At 35.1% G+C, this 17,197-nt stretch overlaps 3 protein-coding genes across 3 annotated transcripts; 2 read left to right on the forward strand and 1 right to left on the reverse strand.

Annotated features, from left to right (window-relative positions):
- LOC104711883 (thioredoxin-like 3-3) lies at positions 515-1,431 on the forward strand. Its single transcript, XM_010428658.2, has 3 exons — positions 515-702; positions 819-844; positions 1,003-1,431. Exons 1-3 carry the CDS (start codon positions 568-570, stop codon positions 1,220-1,222), a joined length of 381 nt encoding a protein of 126 aa, XP_010426960.1. The 5' UTR covers positions 515-567; the 3' UTR covers positions 1,223-1,431.
- On the forward strand, positions 1,530-5,161 carry LOC109124508 (cell division control protein 48 homolog D-like). Its single transcript, XM_010428657.2, has 9 exons — positions 1,530-1,673; positions 1,793-1,958; positions 2,160-2,388; positions 2,482-3,248; positions 3,338-3,559; positions 3,663-3,734; positions 3,826-4,107; positions 4,204-4,563; positions 4,661-5,161. The coding sequence occupies exons 1-9, from the start codon at positions 1,645-1,647 to the stop codon at positions 4,964-4,966; spliced, it is 2,433 nt and encodes an 810-aa protein (XP_010426959.1). The 5' UTR covers positions 1,530-1,644; the 3' UTR covers positions 4,967-5,161.
- On the reverse strand, positions 14,168-14,736 carry LOC109126551. The gene has a single exon (XM_019230223.1). The coding sequence runs from the start codon at positions 14,519-14,521 to the stop codon at positions 14,348-14,350; it is 174 nt and encodes a 57-aa protein (XP_019085768.1). The 5' UTR covers positions 14,522-14,736; the 3' UTR covers positions 14,168-14,347.

A 17,197-nucleotide genomic window follows, 5' to 3' on the forward strand; every position in this document is an offset into this window, starting at 1 on the left:
CTGTTCACTACTTCAGTAGTTTCGAACTCTCCATTTCCATCGCCCAACCCCTTAACTGTCGGATTCTACCGTCGATGAGTATCGGCAACTCTCGATACAATCCTCGATAAAATCCTCGATAGAATCCTCGATACAATCCTCGATAAAATCCTCGATAGAATCCTCGATACAATCCTCGATAGAATCCTCGATAAATCCCTCGATAGAATCCTCGATAAAATCCTCGATACAATCCTCGATACAATCCTCGATAGAGTCCTCGATAGAATCCTCGACTCTGATTTCTCGACTATCTCGACTCGGATTTCTCGACTATCTCCCACCGAGGTTCCGGGTCGTTACAGGTACCTCTAATTGTATCAGCGTATTTGCCTCTTTCAAACTCGTAATTTGACCCGGGTTTTAACAAAAACCTGTCGATGTTGAAAATTATAATTGGCTAAAATCGGTTTAGGCTTAAATCAATTGGTACTTTTGGTTCGGTTTAGGTTTTATATTATCAAACTTGTGGTGCGCGAAACGGCGAAAGGATAAAAATCGGCAATTTCGAAACCCAAACAGACAAAAATGAGAAAACAAGAATCGGAGGAAGCAAAACTTGAATTGGAGTCCAAATCGAATCATGATGGAAATTTAAAAATCGCACCGGACGACCAAAGTTTCCTCACAATTCTTGACGACATCAAATCTTCGAAATCTCCGGTAGTTTTATTACAGGCCCACAACTATTACCATTTGTACACACGTTTTTAAGATCCAAAGCTGGGTTCTTTCGTAATCTGACTGGTTCGTCTTGTGTTTGTATTTGTGATTTGCAGGCTGTTATTAACTACGGGGCTTCATGGTACGTTTTTGTTCTTCGTATTTGCCAAATATGCATATCATGCTTATAAAGTGTTCGATGAAATGCCTCAATGAGCACGATACTCTCTCTCTCTCTTTATTTTTATTTATTTTTTATTATTTTGACTGAGATTATTATTAGCGGTTGAAACTGTGCAGGTGTGGAGTATGTAGCCAGATCCTTCCTGCGTTCCAAAAGCTGAGCAACAGTTTCTCGAGGCTCAAGTTTGTATATGCAGATATCGACGAGTGCCCTGAAACCACTCGCCACATCCGTTACACACCAACGTTTCAGTTTTACCGAGACGGCGAAAAAATCGATGAGATGTATGGAGCTGGTGAAGAGAGGCTCCATGATCGTCTTTGGCTTCACTCTTGAAACATGTTTTTTTTGAAACTGAGGACTGGAAACGGTTGTACTTGCCTACTTGGTAATTGGTATGACGGTTAATGACTTATGTAATTGGGCCATGTTTAGAGATCGGACAGTCCATACTTTTATCAGACCGACCTTTGCCATACTTTTTTTTTGTATATTATTTACAAACGTGTGCTGAATTTAATTTATAATTATCCTTTTCCAATTTTCCATTTATGAAATTTAGAAAAGGCAACTAAAATAACGCCAAATAAATTTTTTTTTTGGAAAAATGGGAAAATAATTTTTTTTTCTTATATAATAAGCACACACACACACCTGACTTCTTTATTTTCTCACATAAGAAACCGAACCGATCACACTTCTCGAACCTTCTTCTTCTGCTCTTTGGCAAAGCTCTCTCTCTGTTGTAGAAATCAAACATGGCGAATGAAGCTGAATCATCTGATTCGTAAGTACTTGTTGATTACTACTTTTTTCATCAATCAATATAATCATCTTAAGATTTCATTAACTCTTCGTGTTGTGTTTTTTTCTGATTTTTTTTTTTGGTTTTGAATTATATATCAGTAAGGGGACGAAAAAGGATTTTAGCACAGCGATTCTGGAGAGAAAGAAGGCGGCGAATCGTTTGGTTGTGGATGAGGCCATCAACGATGATAACTCCGTCGTTTGTCTTCACCCTGCCACCATGGAGAAGCTTCAACTCTTTCGTGGTGATACCGTTTTAATCAAGGTCTGATTTTGTATTTACTTTTTTAATTTCTCTTCTTGTGTTGTTTCCTTTGCTTAATTATCCTAATTCAGGGTTATTAGGGTTTTGTCTTTTAAGTTCAGAAAGGTTTGATTTTTTTTGAATTCGTGTTGGGGTTTCTAGAACTTGAGATCACTGTGTCTTTAGATTTGTGTGTATTGAATTTTGGGAATTGTGTTGCAGGGAAAGAAGAGGAAGGATACTGTGTGTATTGCTTTAGCTGATGATACTTGTGAAGAACCAAAAATCAGGATGAACAAGGTTGTTAGGTCTAACCTCAGGGTTAGGCTTGCAGATGTTACCTCTGTTCATCAATGCCCTGATGTCAAGTATGGGAAGCGTGTTCATATCTTGCCCGTTGATGATACCATTGAAGGAGTTTCTGGAAATCTATTTGATGCTTACCTTAAACGTAAGTGTTTTTTTTTCTCTTCCTGTTTTTTTTATTCTCTTGTTCCATGTTTAGTACAGCGGTTTAATGTTAGTATTTGTCTGTTTGTGCCAGCTTATTTCTTGGAAGCATATCGTCCGGTGAGGAAGGGTGATTTTTTCTTGGTTAGAGGAGGGATGAGAAGTATTGAGTTTAAGGTTATTGAGACTGATCCTGCTGAATACTGTGTGGTCGCTCCAGATACAGAAATTTTCTGTGAGGGTGAGCCGATTAAGAGAGAGGATGAGGAGAGGCTTGATGAAGTTGGGTATGATGATGTTGGTGGTGTCAGGAAACAGATGGCTCAGATTCGTGAACTTGTTGAGCTCCCATTGAGGCATCCACAGCTTTTTAAGTCCATTGGTGTGAAACCTCCCAAGGGAATCTTGCTCTATGGCCCTCCTGGTTCTGGGAAGACATTGATTGCCCGTGCTGTTGCTAATGAGACTGGTGCGTTTTTCTTTTGTATCAATGGTCCTGAGATCATGTCGAAGCTAGCTGGTGAGAGTGAGAGCAACCTCAGGAAAGCTTTCGAGGAAGCTGAGAAGAATGCTCCCTCTATCATTTTCATTGATGAGATCGATTCTATTGCTCCAAAAAGAGAGAAGACACATGGGGAAGTTGAAAGACGGATCGTTTCCCAGCTCTTGACACTTATGGATGGGCTTAAAGCTAGAGCGCATGTGATCGTTATGGGAGCGACCAACCGTCCAAACAGCATTGATCCTGCTTTGAGAAGGTTTGGACGGTTTGACAGAGAAATTGATATTGGTGTTCCTGATGAGATTGGTCGTCTTGAGGTTCTCAGGATTCACACCAAGAACATGAAGCTCGCAGAAGATGTAATGTTCTGTTGTGTATATTATTTATCTTCTTCTTTTCGTTTGCCTTTCTCTGTTTTTCAGGTCTGACATGGTTTTCTCTTATTCAGGTTGATTTGGAAAGAGTCTCCAAAGACACCCATGGGTATGTTGGTGCTGATCTTGCAGCATTATGCACTGAAGCTGCTCTTCAGTGCATCAGGGAGAAGATGGATGCAATTGACCTAGAAGACGACGAGATAGATGCTGAAATTCTCAATTCTATGGCTGTGACTAATGAGCATTTCCAGACTGCCCTTGGTAACAGCAATCCTTCTGCTCTACGTGAGACGGTAAGTTCAGGAGATCAATATTTTGGTTTGCGGTTTCTTAGTCTATTTGGTACCATTCTTACTAAACGGGTGTTCTCAAACTGTTATTTTCTCTTTTAACCAGGTTGTTGAAGTGCCTAATGTTTCTTGGGCGGACATTGGTGGTCTTGAGAATGTCAAGAGGGAGCTCCAAGAGGTAAACATTAAGATTTTCAGCGATTTGACATATTTTTTTTTAACATTGACCTGTGAATATGAACTAATATGTTATGATTTTGTGTGTTTAGACTGTTCAATATCCAGTGGAGCATCCGGAGAAATTCGAGAAGTTTGGGATGTCACCATCTAAAGGAGTCCTATTCTATGGTCCTCCTGGTTGTGGAAAGACCCTCTTGGCTAAGGCTATTGCAAACGAGTGTCAAGCCAACTTCATTAGTATCAAAGGTCCTGAGCTCCTCACAATGTGGTTTGGAGAGAGTGAAGCCAATGTGAGAGAGATATTCGACAAGGCACGCCAGTCTGCTCCTTGTGTTCTTTTCTTCGATGAGCTTGACTCCATTGCCACTCAGGTATTTTCATCAGTTCCTTATTCACTTTACTTATGCAACCTATGCGCTTTACCTTCATCTCAAATAACTTTAAATGAACATCTCTTGTGATAATAGAGAGGTAGCAGTGTTGGAGATGCTGGTGGTGCAGCAGACAGAGTACTGAACCAGCTTCTTACAGAGATGGATGGAATGTCTGCTAAGAAGACTGTCTTCATCATCGGAGCTACAAACAGACCAGACATCATCGACCCTGCGCTTCTACGTCCTGGTCGTCTCGACCAGCTCATCTACATTCCTCTTCCTGATGAAGAGTCTCGTTACCAGATCTTTAAGTCTTGCTTGAGGAAATCCCCTGTGGCTAAAGATGTTGACCTGAGGGCTCTTGCTAAGTACACCCAAGGCTTTAGCGGTGCAGACATCACAGAGATTTGCCAACGTTCTTGCAAGTATGCGATCAGAGAAAACATCGAGAAGGTATCTTGAAACTGAAACTTAAAAATGGAATCTTTGTTTCTTTGTTTTCTTTATGTTATCGAGTCTTATGATCTTTGATTTGGTTGTTTTGCTATAGGATATTGAGAAGGAAAGGAAGAGAGCAGAGTCGCCAGAAGCAATGGAAGAAGACGAGGAGGAGATTGCAGAGATTAAAGCTGGTCACTTTGAGGAATCCATGAAATTTGCTAGGAGATCAGTTAGTGATGCAGACATTCGCAAGTATCAGGCTTTTGCTCAGACTCTCCAGCAATCTCGTGGGTTTGGAAGTGAGTTCAGATTTCCAGATGCTCCGACAGGGACTGTAGGTACTGCCGCGGTTGGTGGAGCTGACCCGTTTGCCACTTCCGCGGGAACAGCCGAGGATGATGATCTCTACAGTTGAATGATCTGATCATAGACTTTGTCCTCTCGCCATCTCTCTCTTTAGTATTTAACTTAGTCTGCTGGAAAACCTTTCGCTGGTTTTGTTGTGTGTTTTGTATATAACCGTTGAGTGTCTATATGATGAACCTATTACATGGTGTCATGATGGAAATAAAGTAATAAAACTCTCGAGAAATAAGATCTTTGCACTAAACCTTGTGGACGTCTAATATAATAGTTCTAGACTTTCTAATCGATCCCAGCCTCCCAGGACAAAGCTGCAAATTTGGGAAGATACTACTAATAAAGTGATAATTATGGTTGTATCTTTAGTTGGGCCTCTATGGACTTGAGGCTTGTTTACGTATCCATAATTTTAAGAAAAATGGAGAAGAGGTAAAAGTTTGTGAAGAAGAGTCGAATTAAAAAGTTCCTCAATCTTTTTTCCTCCATTAGCTTCGTTTATCGATTTTTATTTTAAAGTCTAAGAAACACTCTGTAAAAGTGTAAAGCCTTTTGCATTTAGTAGATTGAAGTCCTTTTTCACCTATAAAAGTGAATAAAAAGGTAAGTCTTTGTTTTTATTTTTGTGTCGTAGTGGGTAAACTAGTATATGAAAACGATCAGGCCTTACCGTCTGTCTAGGCAGGTTTTTGTCAGGCTGGTCCATTTAGCAGGCGAGACGACCTCACGAGTTTGTGCTCATCATTCTTCGAACCCATCTCAACTCTTTCCCATGATTGAATCTGGCTTGGACTCTTTTCATTATTTCAAATATATATTAAAGTTTTCATAATATGAAATTTGTATACAGATAGAGTTGAAATTTATTGTTTTCAACTTTTTTTCTTTCGAAATTGCACAATTATTTTTTATAACTACATTAAGTTAATTGTCTTAATGTATATATACATTTAAATCTATTACGATCTCTACCTCGAGTTTTTCTATTTAATGATGTGAATCTCGTGAATGCAGATTCTTTACCGTAAGATAAGTCATCATCAAAGTAAACTATACTATATGCACTAGCTAGTATACAAGAAACAAACTTCTTACTTGTTAGTGTGCACAATCACGATCGTTGTCAGAAGGACCATCATATCGCTTAGTTATGTCATATCTTGTACGGAATTAACTAGGCCGAGATCGACGCAATAATAACTTATACCTGTTGGAGTTTAAGTGTAAATTCACGATCATCAGATCAGATCTGTTAGACTATAATCATTGTCTTGAAATCTCAAGAAAAGACAATTTACTTAACTAATTAAGAGACGTGTCTGTTCATCTCGACCATCTCATTTCTTGACTCTTCTACCAAACATGAACGTCACGGACCTCACGTTAATACCAAATCTTAGTTTCAAAAACGTAGCTCATTTTATTCATCTTGCAAATTCATAAAATTTATAGAAAAAGTATGCATATGTGTAGGTGTAAAGACGAAAGAGGAGGGACGGTCTTGGGGTTGGCCCGCCTTCTTGGAGAATCTAACACACACCCGCACGTGGGAAGTCTACAAAGACTGCTACAAACGGACACCGTCACGTGGGGGGTCGTCTAGCTGAGAAAAACTCATACGCAATCACAAAATCCTTTTGTTTCTTATATATAATGATAAATTTTTTTTATTTTTTTAGAAGAAAAAAACGAATGATGCCATCATCTAGTTCGATAAGTGACATTAATAGATAAATTATTTACATAACTTAATGTTATTATACAACAATGTGTATGTATATGATAATAACTAGTGAAGTTATTGGCATTATATGTATTGTGTTTGCTGAACGTGATGAATAAATTGATGGAGATTACAAAAAGAAGATTAGGAAAAAGAGAGATGGATGCAAGTGTTTGGGTTTCAACGTGTGTCAGAGAGATGCACGTGTTCTTTCTTCTTTTCCAACCCTAAAGGGTCCCCAATCCCTTTTTGTAATCTTAATGATCTTCACTTTTTATTATTTCAAAATTGTTACTTTTTGTACGGGAAAATTCCTAAAAAAAACCATAACTTATTTTTATTTGGACATTTAATACCCAATGGTTTTTGGTTGGAATAAAAATATCCGATATATTAATTTATTGTCAAATAAAACCTTATCTTTAAATCATTAGTAGATTTCAACACGGAACTTAACAGCGTTAAACGGCCGTTACAGAATTTTTAAATGGCGTTAAAATTCAGTTAGACATTTTAAAAGATATATATACAATTCGTTTACTTGATAATACGAAAGTGTCGCTGTAGCCTAGTGGTAATATGTGTATTTTGTACCTTACCGAACCTGGGTTCGAGACCCTCCACCTTCGTCGTTGAAATCTTTTTTTTGCCTTTTTTTTTTTAGACCGTCGACTGTTTTTTTTTTTTTTTTTTCCGAAGCCACCGGCGTAGGACAAGGAACGATCATCATCATATACTGTAGTCGTAGCCAGATTCACACTTTGTTCCTCCCTGGCTCCCTGAACCACTATTGGCTGTTGTAGAGAATTCTGGATCTGAACCATTGGTTGAACAGAGCATAGAAGAAGAGATCTAAATCGAATCAGATTTCTGAAAATCTCAACAACGAAGAAGAAGATAGAGACAAAGAGAAAGAAGAAGAAGACTATCCAGACTTATCGGAGCGAGGTCACGGAAAAGTCGATGGAGATAAGGTCACGGTCTTTGTCTTACGCCGGCGATTGGAGAGGAAGATAAACCAGTTTAAAAAAAAAAAAAAAAACACAGAATGACAGCACAGTTGGAGGGTCTCTCGAACCCAGGTTCGGTTGGGTACAGAAGACACACATTGCCACTAGGCTACAACGCCACATTCGTATTATCCGGTAAACAGATTATATATATACGTTTTAAAACGTCTAACTGAATTTTAACGCCAGTTAAAATTTCTGTAACGGCCGTTTAACGCTGTTAAGTCCCGGGTTACAATCTACTAACGATTTAAAGATAAGGTTTTATTTGACAACAATTTAATATATCGGGTATTTTTGTTCCAACCAAAAACCATTGGGTATTAAACGTCCAAATAAAAATAAGTTGAGGTTTTTTTTAGGAATTTTCCCCTTTTTGTAAGGCTAAAAGTCTAAATTAATTCCATACATTACCGATGTGACCAATCTCTAACTTAGAAGAAAGAAGAATACAATTAATTCACTACAAGAAAATAAGTTTATTGAGACGTATTTTTGAGACAAAAAATTTCCGTCACAAATTTGTAACACTTTAAATACGATATTATGATTAAGTTTATTTGTAACAAATTCATAGTATTTTCGTCACTATATTATGACGAAAAAATTCAGTAACAAAAGTTTGTCACAATTAGTGACGAATATGCTACGATAATATTAATCGTCACTCTTATGACTACATTGTGACCAATATGTTGTTGCAAATTAGTTATGAACTTATAAAAGATATGCAAGTCACAGTTTGTGACATAAAAATGAGTAAACTTTAGTCATAAAATAGTATAAATTGTTATGTCATTTATACAAAGCCCATTAAGCCAAGTCTCTAACCCTAATTTAACAAGACTTATTTAAGAGATGATTAGGGTTTTATTCTTTATAATTTCGTGCCTCCATAACCTAGAGAGAGAGAGAGTGAACCATTTGAGAGAAAGAGAATAAGGAGCTACAATTGAGATTAAGAACAGATCTTACATGCTCTAGGAGATGGTGGAAATTAAGGGGTAAACGGACTCTTTTATGGATGAATTTTGGTGAGCAATTTTCCAACCCATAGAAGTAAGTTTTCCCCTAAGGATTTTGTAACCCCTTTTGTAAATTAAAAGTTATACATGTTTTCTCAAACCTATTCTGCGCAGATTCGCGAATTAACATCAGTCATCTTGTGAAATCGTTTCCCACTGCTACAAATTGAACCAGAAGCTAATCTACCAACCGTTGGAAAGATCTGAGTCTTACCTTTCCAGAAAGCCTGAAATCGTTTCCATAGGAGTTATAACATGGAAGTTATCATCAAATATATTCATCTGGACGAATTTGTAATTTTTTTTTTTTGTAAGAATAAAGATAGCTTATAATGTATATCTAATGTTTATGATTATAAAAAATTTGTATGATAATAAATTTAAAAAATAATATTGTTTTGAGATTGATTTTTTTGTTATAATTTTTATCATATGCAATGAATTTTTATTATTAACACCATTTGAAAATAACTTCTAATGATAAAATTGGACATTATGATAGTCACAAAATATCATGATTTTTGAATATTTGTTAAAATTTTGTGACAAATTTCTAATTATCATTTGTGACCATTTGAGACTATAGTTTCGTAACAATAAGATACATAATTAAAACGTTATTTTAAACACGAATTGTGACGATTTAAAGACGTTTTGTTAGTCTGTAATTAAGACAGTTTTGTTAATTTTTGGTGTCGTAGTTATTGATGACAAAATGGTTACTAATATATTCATTGCAACTCTTGTGACGTTTTTGTTACAAATAAAAATTTGTGACCATTGTATTGTAACCATTTAAAAATCGTCACAAATTCGTAACAATGTTTATATTGTGACTAAATACTTTGTATTATGACTAAATATTTCGTCTTAATACAATTATTTTCTTGTAGTGTAATGTTTTTTATATATACTTTGTGATTATTTTGCAACAACAATAAGAAATTACAAAGCAGTGTGGGAGATTAGACCATCTCCAATGGTTTTCTCTATTTTTTCCTCTATAATAGAGGAACTCTATAATAGAGATGACTTTTACTCCAATGATCCTCTATTCTCACTTCTAAAATATAGATTGCTATTTTTTCCTCTATTATAGAGGAACCTTTATATAAAAAAAAGGTTCCTTTATAAATAGAAGAAAAAATAGCAATCTCTATTTTAAAGGTGAGAATAGAGGACCATTAGAGTAAAAATCATCTCTATTATAGAGGAAAAAATAGAGTAAACCATTGAAGATGGTCTTAGGGCATCTCCAATCCCACTTTATTTTAGAGTCAAATCTCTTTTATATAGCAATATTTACTCCAACCCTACTCTATATTTTACTCTAAAATAGAGAAAATGATAGGATTACTCTATATATAGAGCAACTCTATTGTCACCTCTATTTTTTTACACTAACTCTATTTTAGAGTTGAAAATAGAGTAATACATTGGAAGAAAACAATGTTCTATTTTTGAGTTACTCTATTTTAGAGAAAAAATAGAAATATACATTGGAGATGGTCTTATAAAGGCAAAAATAGAGGACTATTGGAGATAGCCCTGGGCATATAATCCGAAACCGACTAAACCGATCCGAACCGATCCGAAAAAACCGGTTTGAATCGGTTTCGGATTCTTTGTAAAAACCGATCGGATTTTATTTCAATTGTGATTCGGTTTTCGGATTTAAACCGATCCGAACCGAAATCCGATCGGTTATCCGCTAAACCGAATAAACTGTTAATTTCTACACATGGGCATATGCATTTATATTACTTTCGGGCTTATTAGAAGCCCATTAACTATAAATGGATCCGTTTAAAAATTTTACACTTAAATCAACATAAGGTGGATTCGAACCAGAGACATTGACGTTAAAAGGTACACGCGCTTGCCATCTGAGCTACTCAAACTTTATGATTTTACTTTCCAAACAATATATATAAAGGATTCGGTTTAAGTTAGGATTATAAAAAAACTGAAAACCGATCCGGGTCCGAATGAATCCGAACCGATCCGATCCGGAAAAGCTGTCGGATCCTAATCGGATTCTATATTTCCCAAACCGAATAATCCAAAATCCGAATAACCCGATCCGATCCGATCCGAAAATCCGAATGGCCAGGACTAATTGGAGATGCCCTTACATATGTCATTCGGAATATAGTAAAAGCAGTGTAAACTATACGTACATATATCAAATAGGTAAGACTACATATATCAAATAGGTAAGATTTGGTAATACGTAGTACGGTAGCAACTATATAAACTGTGGCAGGAATGCATGTAGCTACGACTTCTTTAAATGTAACTACCTTGAAATATCGACCTAATTAAAGATTCAATCAATTAATTTTCTTTTCCATAATCTATAACTGCAAACTAACATTGGAGGCTTTAAACCTTTATTGATCTTTCCCTTCTTCCTAACCCTAAAAGTATGTAGTAATGTGATATGTATTGCAAAACACCAAAACTCTGACGTAAATATCTTTCCCTTTTCTCCCCTAGTTTCGAATAGTAGCGTCAAAAAGAATAAGAGAAGCAAAACAACAAAACCATCCACCGATTCACAGTTAGTGGAATACAACACAAATATAAAATAGCATGAGTTAAAGAATTCCTTAAATCTTATCGGGACAATAATTATGAGGCCATCGATGTTTTTTTTCTATTTTTCTTTTTTCACATCTATTTCGTCAATGATGCTGACTTTTTTACTTATAAACATCAAGTTTTCTTTATGAAAAAAGGTTGAAAGTCACGTTTCTCAATTATCCCATCATCATATAAATAATAGAAACACAAATTGATCTTTCAAAAAAGAAGGATCTTTTTACTTAAAAAAAGTGCTTGAGGAAAATGTTGCGTAATTTTTTTTTTTTTTTTGGGTTAAAGTTGTAGTAAAAAATTAAACAGTGGGAAACGATAACAATAGTAACGAGGAGGGACCGCACGAGTGCATTTGCACACCTTTTTCGCTTCGAGGAATCCCATCCCACTGTCGGCTCACAGCATTTTCACCTACATTTGGTTTTCAACACATGTACTATTCACGATCCAAGTATTTTATCAGACATATATATATATATATATATATATATATATCAAGATGCAATTTACGCTCATCTACAAATAGTCAGATATGTTATCGATCGGACAAGTATCCATCCCTAATTAGTCTGACGACTTTAAATGTTTCGAAAAATAATAATCTATGTTCAATCAGCAGTTGCGGCCTGTCGGAAATGTTCGAGACCTTGGTGCAAGAGCATGCACGTGATGTTGGACGTTTTAGTTTGTTTGTTTTTTTGGCTTCGGATTCGTTTTACATTAGTTTAATAGTGTTAGAGCATCATCGATAATCCTCTCAAATTGAGTTCTCAAATCATATTTTAATATTAGAAAATTATTTAATTAAAAATTATTTGTTTTCAAAGTTAACCAATTAAAATATGATATTTTGTATCTCTCTTTCTTCAACTTTTTATTATTTTATGTTTTTTATTAGCTTGACATCCATTAAAAAGTAACCAATGAAAATGTTCTTTTGTTTAAAATATTAAAAATCTCCTATATAATAAAAGTACACAATCTTTTTTTTGTAAACTATATAATTTTTATAAGTTGGTTACAAAATAGGTTATAGATTAAACATAGATTGATTAAAAAAGGGTATAGATTAATTGGTTAATCTATGCACTAAATGAATACACTTAAGAATATCCCAAATAATCATCTTAAAGAAAATATTTTAATGATTTATAGTTTTATACAATTTCCAAAATAAAATTTTTATTATTCAATGTATTGTTACAAAATATATACCGTTAGATATAAAAAGGAATAAAATCTTGGCAATTTATCACATTTAATCGTGATTTCCGAGATCTTATTTTGCAGTTAAAAATAAAATCTTACCTAAGCATGTGTCATGTTAAAATACTTTCACCAAACATGTTCAAAATTAATATAAAAACAAACAACAAACATAATCATTTCTTATATATAAAAAACTAAATTAACGATATAAAACTTATAAAATAAATGTTTTTTTTCAAATCATCATATTTAACATATAATTTTATTGCATAATAAAAGAAATTTCAATCCATGCTTTAACACATGTCTTAATCTAGTCTAATAAGATAGTGCTAACATTGACTGCATCGATCAAAGCATATATAGTTGTACGCTAGGAAAGAAAATAACTTTTCTACGTTAATATCCTAGCTATATTTTACAGTACTGTAAAAAAATTGACTTAATTATAAGTATATTTAGAGATTATAATACACATATATATCTTATAATAGCAATAAATTTATGTATTGATAATTACGATCATAAATAGTAACAGTCACAGAGAATCATATTGACTATGTCATCATTCATATCATATTCAAATTACGTACGCATAGTACACGAATACGTACGTACTACTAATACATGCTGTTTACATAAAGAAGAGCAATATCTTTTTTTTTTCTTTTTTTTTTTCTAACAAATAAAGAATACTTTATACGAATTAAAAAGCTTTACAATGAGCACGTAAGTCCTAAGATATAGAGTTACTATTATTTTCACTTGTGTGCTGTATGATGCGAATCCTGAGTTCCATAATCTATTATTCTTTTGCTTTTACTTTTAATAATGTATTTTATTAACGCATGGAAAATGATGTTTGGTTATCCTCTTCCATTTAAATGAAAATCAAAATTGGAAGAAACACACAATAATCAAAAATCTCGCACTCCCTAAACCGACAAAATAGAAAAGCAAATAGAGCACAGTTTCGATTTGTGCATTATTAGTATGAATTTAGACTCGAGTCACATGGACTCTCAGGTCGTACGTAGACTTTTTCATAATTACATTCTATCTTCTCCACCTTTTTCTCTTACTTTTTTCGCTGGTATCGTTACACTAATTAATGAATGATTTCACTCTCAAGGACGATTCTTTTGTGCATTGACCTAATCACATCTATCATGCATGCTTTATGTTTATAATTTGCATCCAAACTAAACTAATACTAATGAGGTTAATTAATTTATAGCAAGCTATAGTTATTTTGTTACTTAAAACGCTGCAGTGCCTAACATGAAAGTACGGTGGATGATATTTGATCTCTGACCTCAATATCTACTATGTTTTCAAGATATTTCACTACATGACGGTATAAGTGTATACTGGTAAACAAATGTTGCCAAAAAACTGATACAGATTATTTCACAATTTTTGGGATTCTTCTTTAAATCTCTATGGGCCTATGAGATGTCTTGCTGTTCTATTATTCAGATGATTAACGACAACGAGCATTTGAAGGCTCAAATGCATGTCGTCTGAATTTCCGATATACAATAAAGTTTCTTATATATAAACTATATAAATATTTGAAGATCTTTCCAAGGCTTACAAAAAAAGGCTATTTACCTGAGCAACTAAAACTTATTAAGAAGATGTCATTCGAAACATTCACACGAGAGACATAAACTTCAAATAAAGCATTTCATGAAAGCATTCACATCAATTGCTTATAATCTTGTGTATACATAACCTTAAATTTCAACCCTAATTCAAATGTTTGATACTAGAGGGAAAAATGAAAACGGCAACGCAACCAAAAAATTTTAGAAAAGTACAAGAAGAGAGAAGAGAAAAAAAAAAAACATATATAAGGTAAAGATCTAAATCGCAATACGGTCTCGGTCGCGGTCACGGTCACGCCCGCAGACTAACATGGCGAGACAACGGCCAAGGATGTAAAACTTGGCTCGTTGTTTTTTCACCATGTGACTACACTTCGCCTTGAAGGTCTTTGACGGCTTGCATGTCCTGCTCGTGCTGTTCTCTTCTCCCATTACTTGATGATTTCCAACACCACGAGGATAAATTTAAAATTTTAGACTTTTCTTTGCCGAAAAATGGAGAGTTTTTGTTGTGGTTTCTGCTTCTGAAATTCTGTTCTAGAAATGTGAGAAGAGGGAGAAAGGGAGAGAGTTTTAGTCAATATATGGAGAGAGCTAAGCCCATGAATTATAAAGAGGGTCACTGAATTGGTACAATAAATGATTGATATGTGACATTTTTTGTTTATTTGTAAGAATACGTTACAGTCATATATGTAATAATATATATTTTTAGAAGACTAGAAAAAAAAATATTAATGTGATATAAATTGTGTGGTTTTGTTTTGGGTGAAGTACTGTTTGAGGTTTTTACAAGAGATCTCTAGATTGAGTTAAGCTGTAGAATAATAAAATAGCGTGTGTATATTTGTTATCTGGAAATATGCAATTAAAGATTGCATATAGAGATCGTGTGGGTATAATTTTAAGAACTAGATAAGATATATATATTGTTTCGCAAGAAAGATTAAGAACTCAAGAATGTTTTAAGAATATCTTTCTTAACTTAAAGAAAATAACTCAAAACTTTAAGTTCTTACAATCTCAATTACAAACTCTCTCTCTCAAAACTTATGCTAATGTCATAACCCAACATAGCCTTTTATATAAAACCCCAAAACCAAAACCAACTAGGAAACACCTTATGTCTAGATAACTCCTAAACATAACAAGACTTATCTCTAATCATAACTCGATTAGGACTTCAAACTTTCAAGCTTATCCAACATTCTCCCTCCTAAGCTTGAATCCTTCTTTAGACACATCTTGAACTCCAACATGATCTCTCATTTCTCTGAACTTGTTCTTGTCAAGTGCTTTAGTTAGAATGTCCGCTTTCTGTGCTGTTCCAAGAACGTGTTCTATCTCAATTTGTCCATTCTCATACACTCTCATATGAAATGGAACCTGCGATGAATATGCTTGCTTCATTTGTGAAAGACCGGATTTTTGGTAAGAGCAATTGCAGACTTGTTGTCAACTCGGATGGTAACCTTCTCACTCTCTATTCCAACAATTTCAGCAAATAAATCTTGGAGCCATATAGCTTGTTTAGCTGCCTCTGTAGCTGCCATGAATTCTGCCTCCCATGAAGAGAGAGCAACAACCTGTTGCTTCTGAGTACACCATGTAATCGGACACTCATTGAAATAAAAGACTTGTCCTGCTGTGCTTTTCCCATCATCCAAGTCCACACCATGACCACTATCACTGTAACCTATCAAACCAGTGTTTGATCCACGCTTGAAATAAAGTCCAAGAGAAGTTGTCCCACGCAGATAGCAAAGAATTTGTTTCAACGCAGCTCCATGTGATTCTCGTGGCTCCTGCAAATATCTGCTTAATACTTCTACTGAGAAAGTTAAATCAGGTCGCGTATGGAGTAAGTAACGAAAGCATCCAATGTTTCTTCTGTAAGCCTCAGCATCTATACACCTCTCATGTAATGCCTTAGACAACTCCAAACCGAACTCCATAGGTATAAGAACAGAGTTGCAATCACTCATACCTGATTCTTCCAAGATCTTCCTCGCATATCTTTCTTGAGAAAGCATGATTCCTTCTTTCATTTGAAAAACTTCGATACCAAGATAATATGTAAGTAGCCCCAAATCGCTCATCTCAAATTTGCTCGACATGTTCTTCTTGAACTCAAGTATTAGTTCCAAACTAGAACCTGTGACAAGTAAGTCATCTACGTAGACTGCAACGATCAACAGATGATTATGCACCTTTTTCCTGTATAGCGAAGGTTCCTTAGAACATTTGTCGAAGTTTAGCCCCAAAAGAATCTTGTTTAACTTAGTGTTCCAAGCTCGAGGTGCCTGCTTTAAGCCATAGAGAGCTTTGTGTAGCTTGTACACCTTTCCCTCACAACCCCTGACAACAAACCCCTCAGGTTGAACAACATATACATCCTCTTTCAACTCCCCATGGAGAAACGCAGTCTTAACATCTAAGTGATGCACTTCCCACCCATTCGATGCAGCTAAGGCAATAATGAATCTTATTGTTTCAATACGAGCAACAGGCGAGAATACCTCATCAATGTCTACACCATGTTTTTGTACGTAGCCCTTTGCTACTAGTCTAGCCTTGTATTTGTTGATGCTATTATCCGAATTTCGTTTCACCTTAAAGACCCACTTTAAACCAATAGGCTTACTACCAATAGGAGGATCAACCAGACTCCATATTTTGTTCTTAGTAATGGAGTTAATCTCTTTTTCACACGCATCCCTCCATACTTTGGATTTTAGCTTCTTCAAAGTCCCAAGGTTCTTCGTTAATCATCAGCAGGAAGTCCTCTCCTTCACGTTCTGCTAGCAAAACATAATCCTTTAAGTAAGAGGGCTTAGTGGTTATCCTCATAGATTTCCTTACAGCTTGCACTGGTGTAGAATGTTCTATTTCTTCAAGATCCTCTGTTCCATCTGATTCCTCTTCATCAATAACATTATCATTGTCACCTCTGTTTTCTTCTGCATTATTAACAACATCACTGTCCCTGAGCCAGTTGTTTCCAAAATCTCCAAAAGTAAGAGTAAGCATTCCTGTCTCTGCCTGATATTCATTACTCTTGTTCCATTCCCAGCTTCTGCTCTCATCAAAATACACATCACGACTTAC

Source organism: Camelina sativa, chromosome 9, assembly GCF_000633955.1.
Source record: "Camelina sativa cultivar DH55 chromosome 9, Cs, whole genome shotgun sequence".
In the NCBI taxonomy this organism is placed as follows: Eukaryota; Viridiplantae; Streptophyta; class Magnoliopsida; order Brassicales; family Brassicaceae; genus Camelina; species Camelina sativa.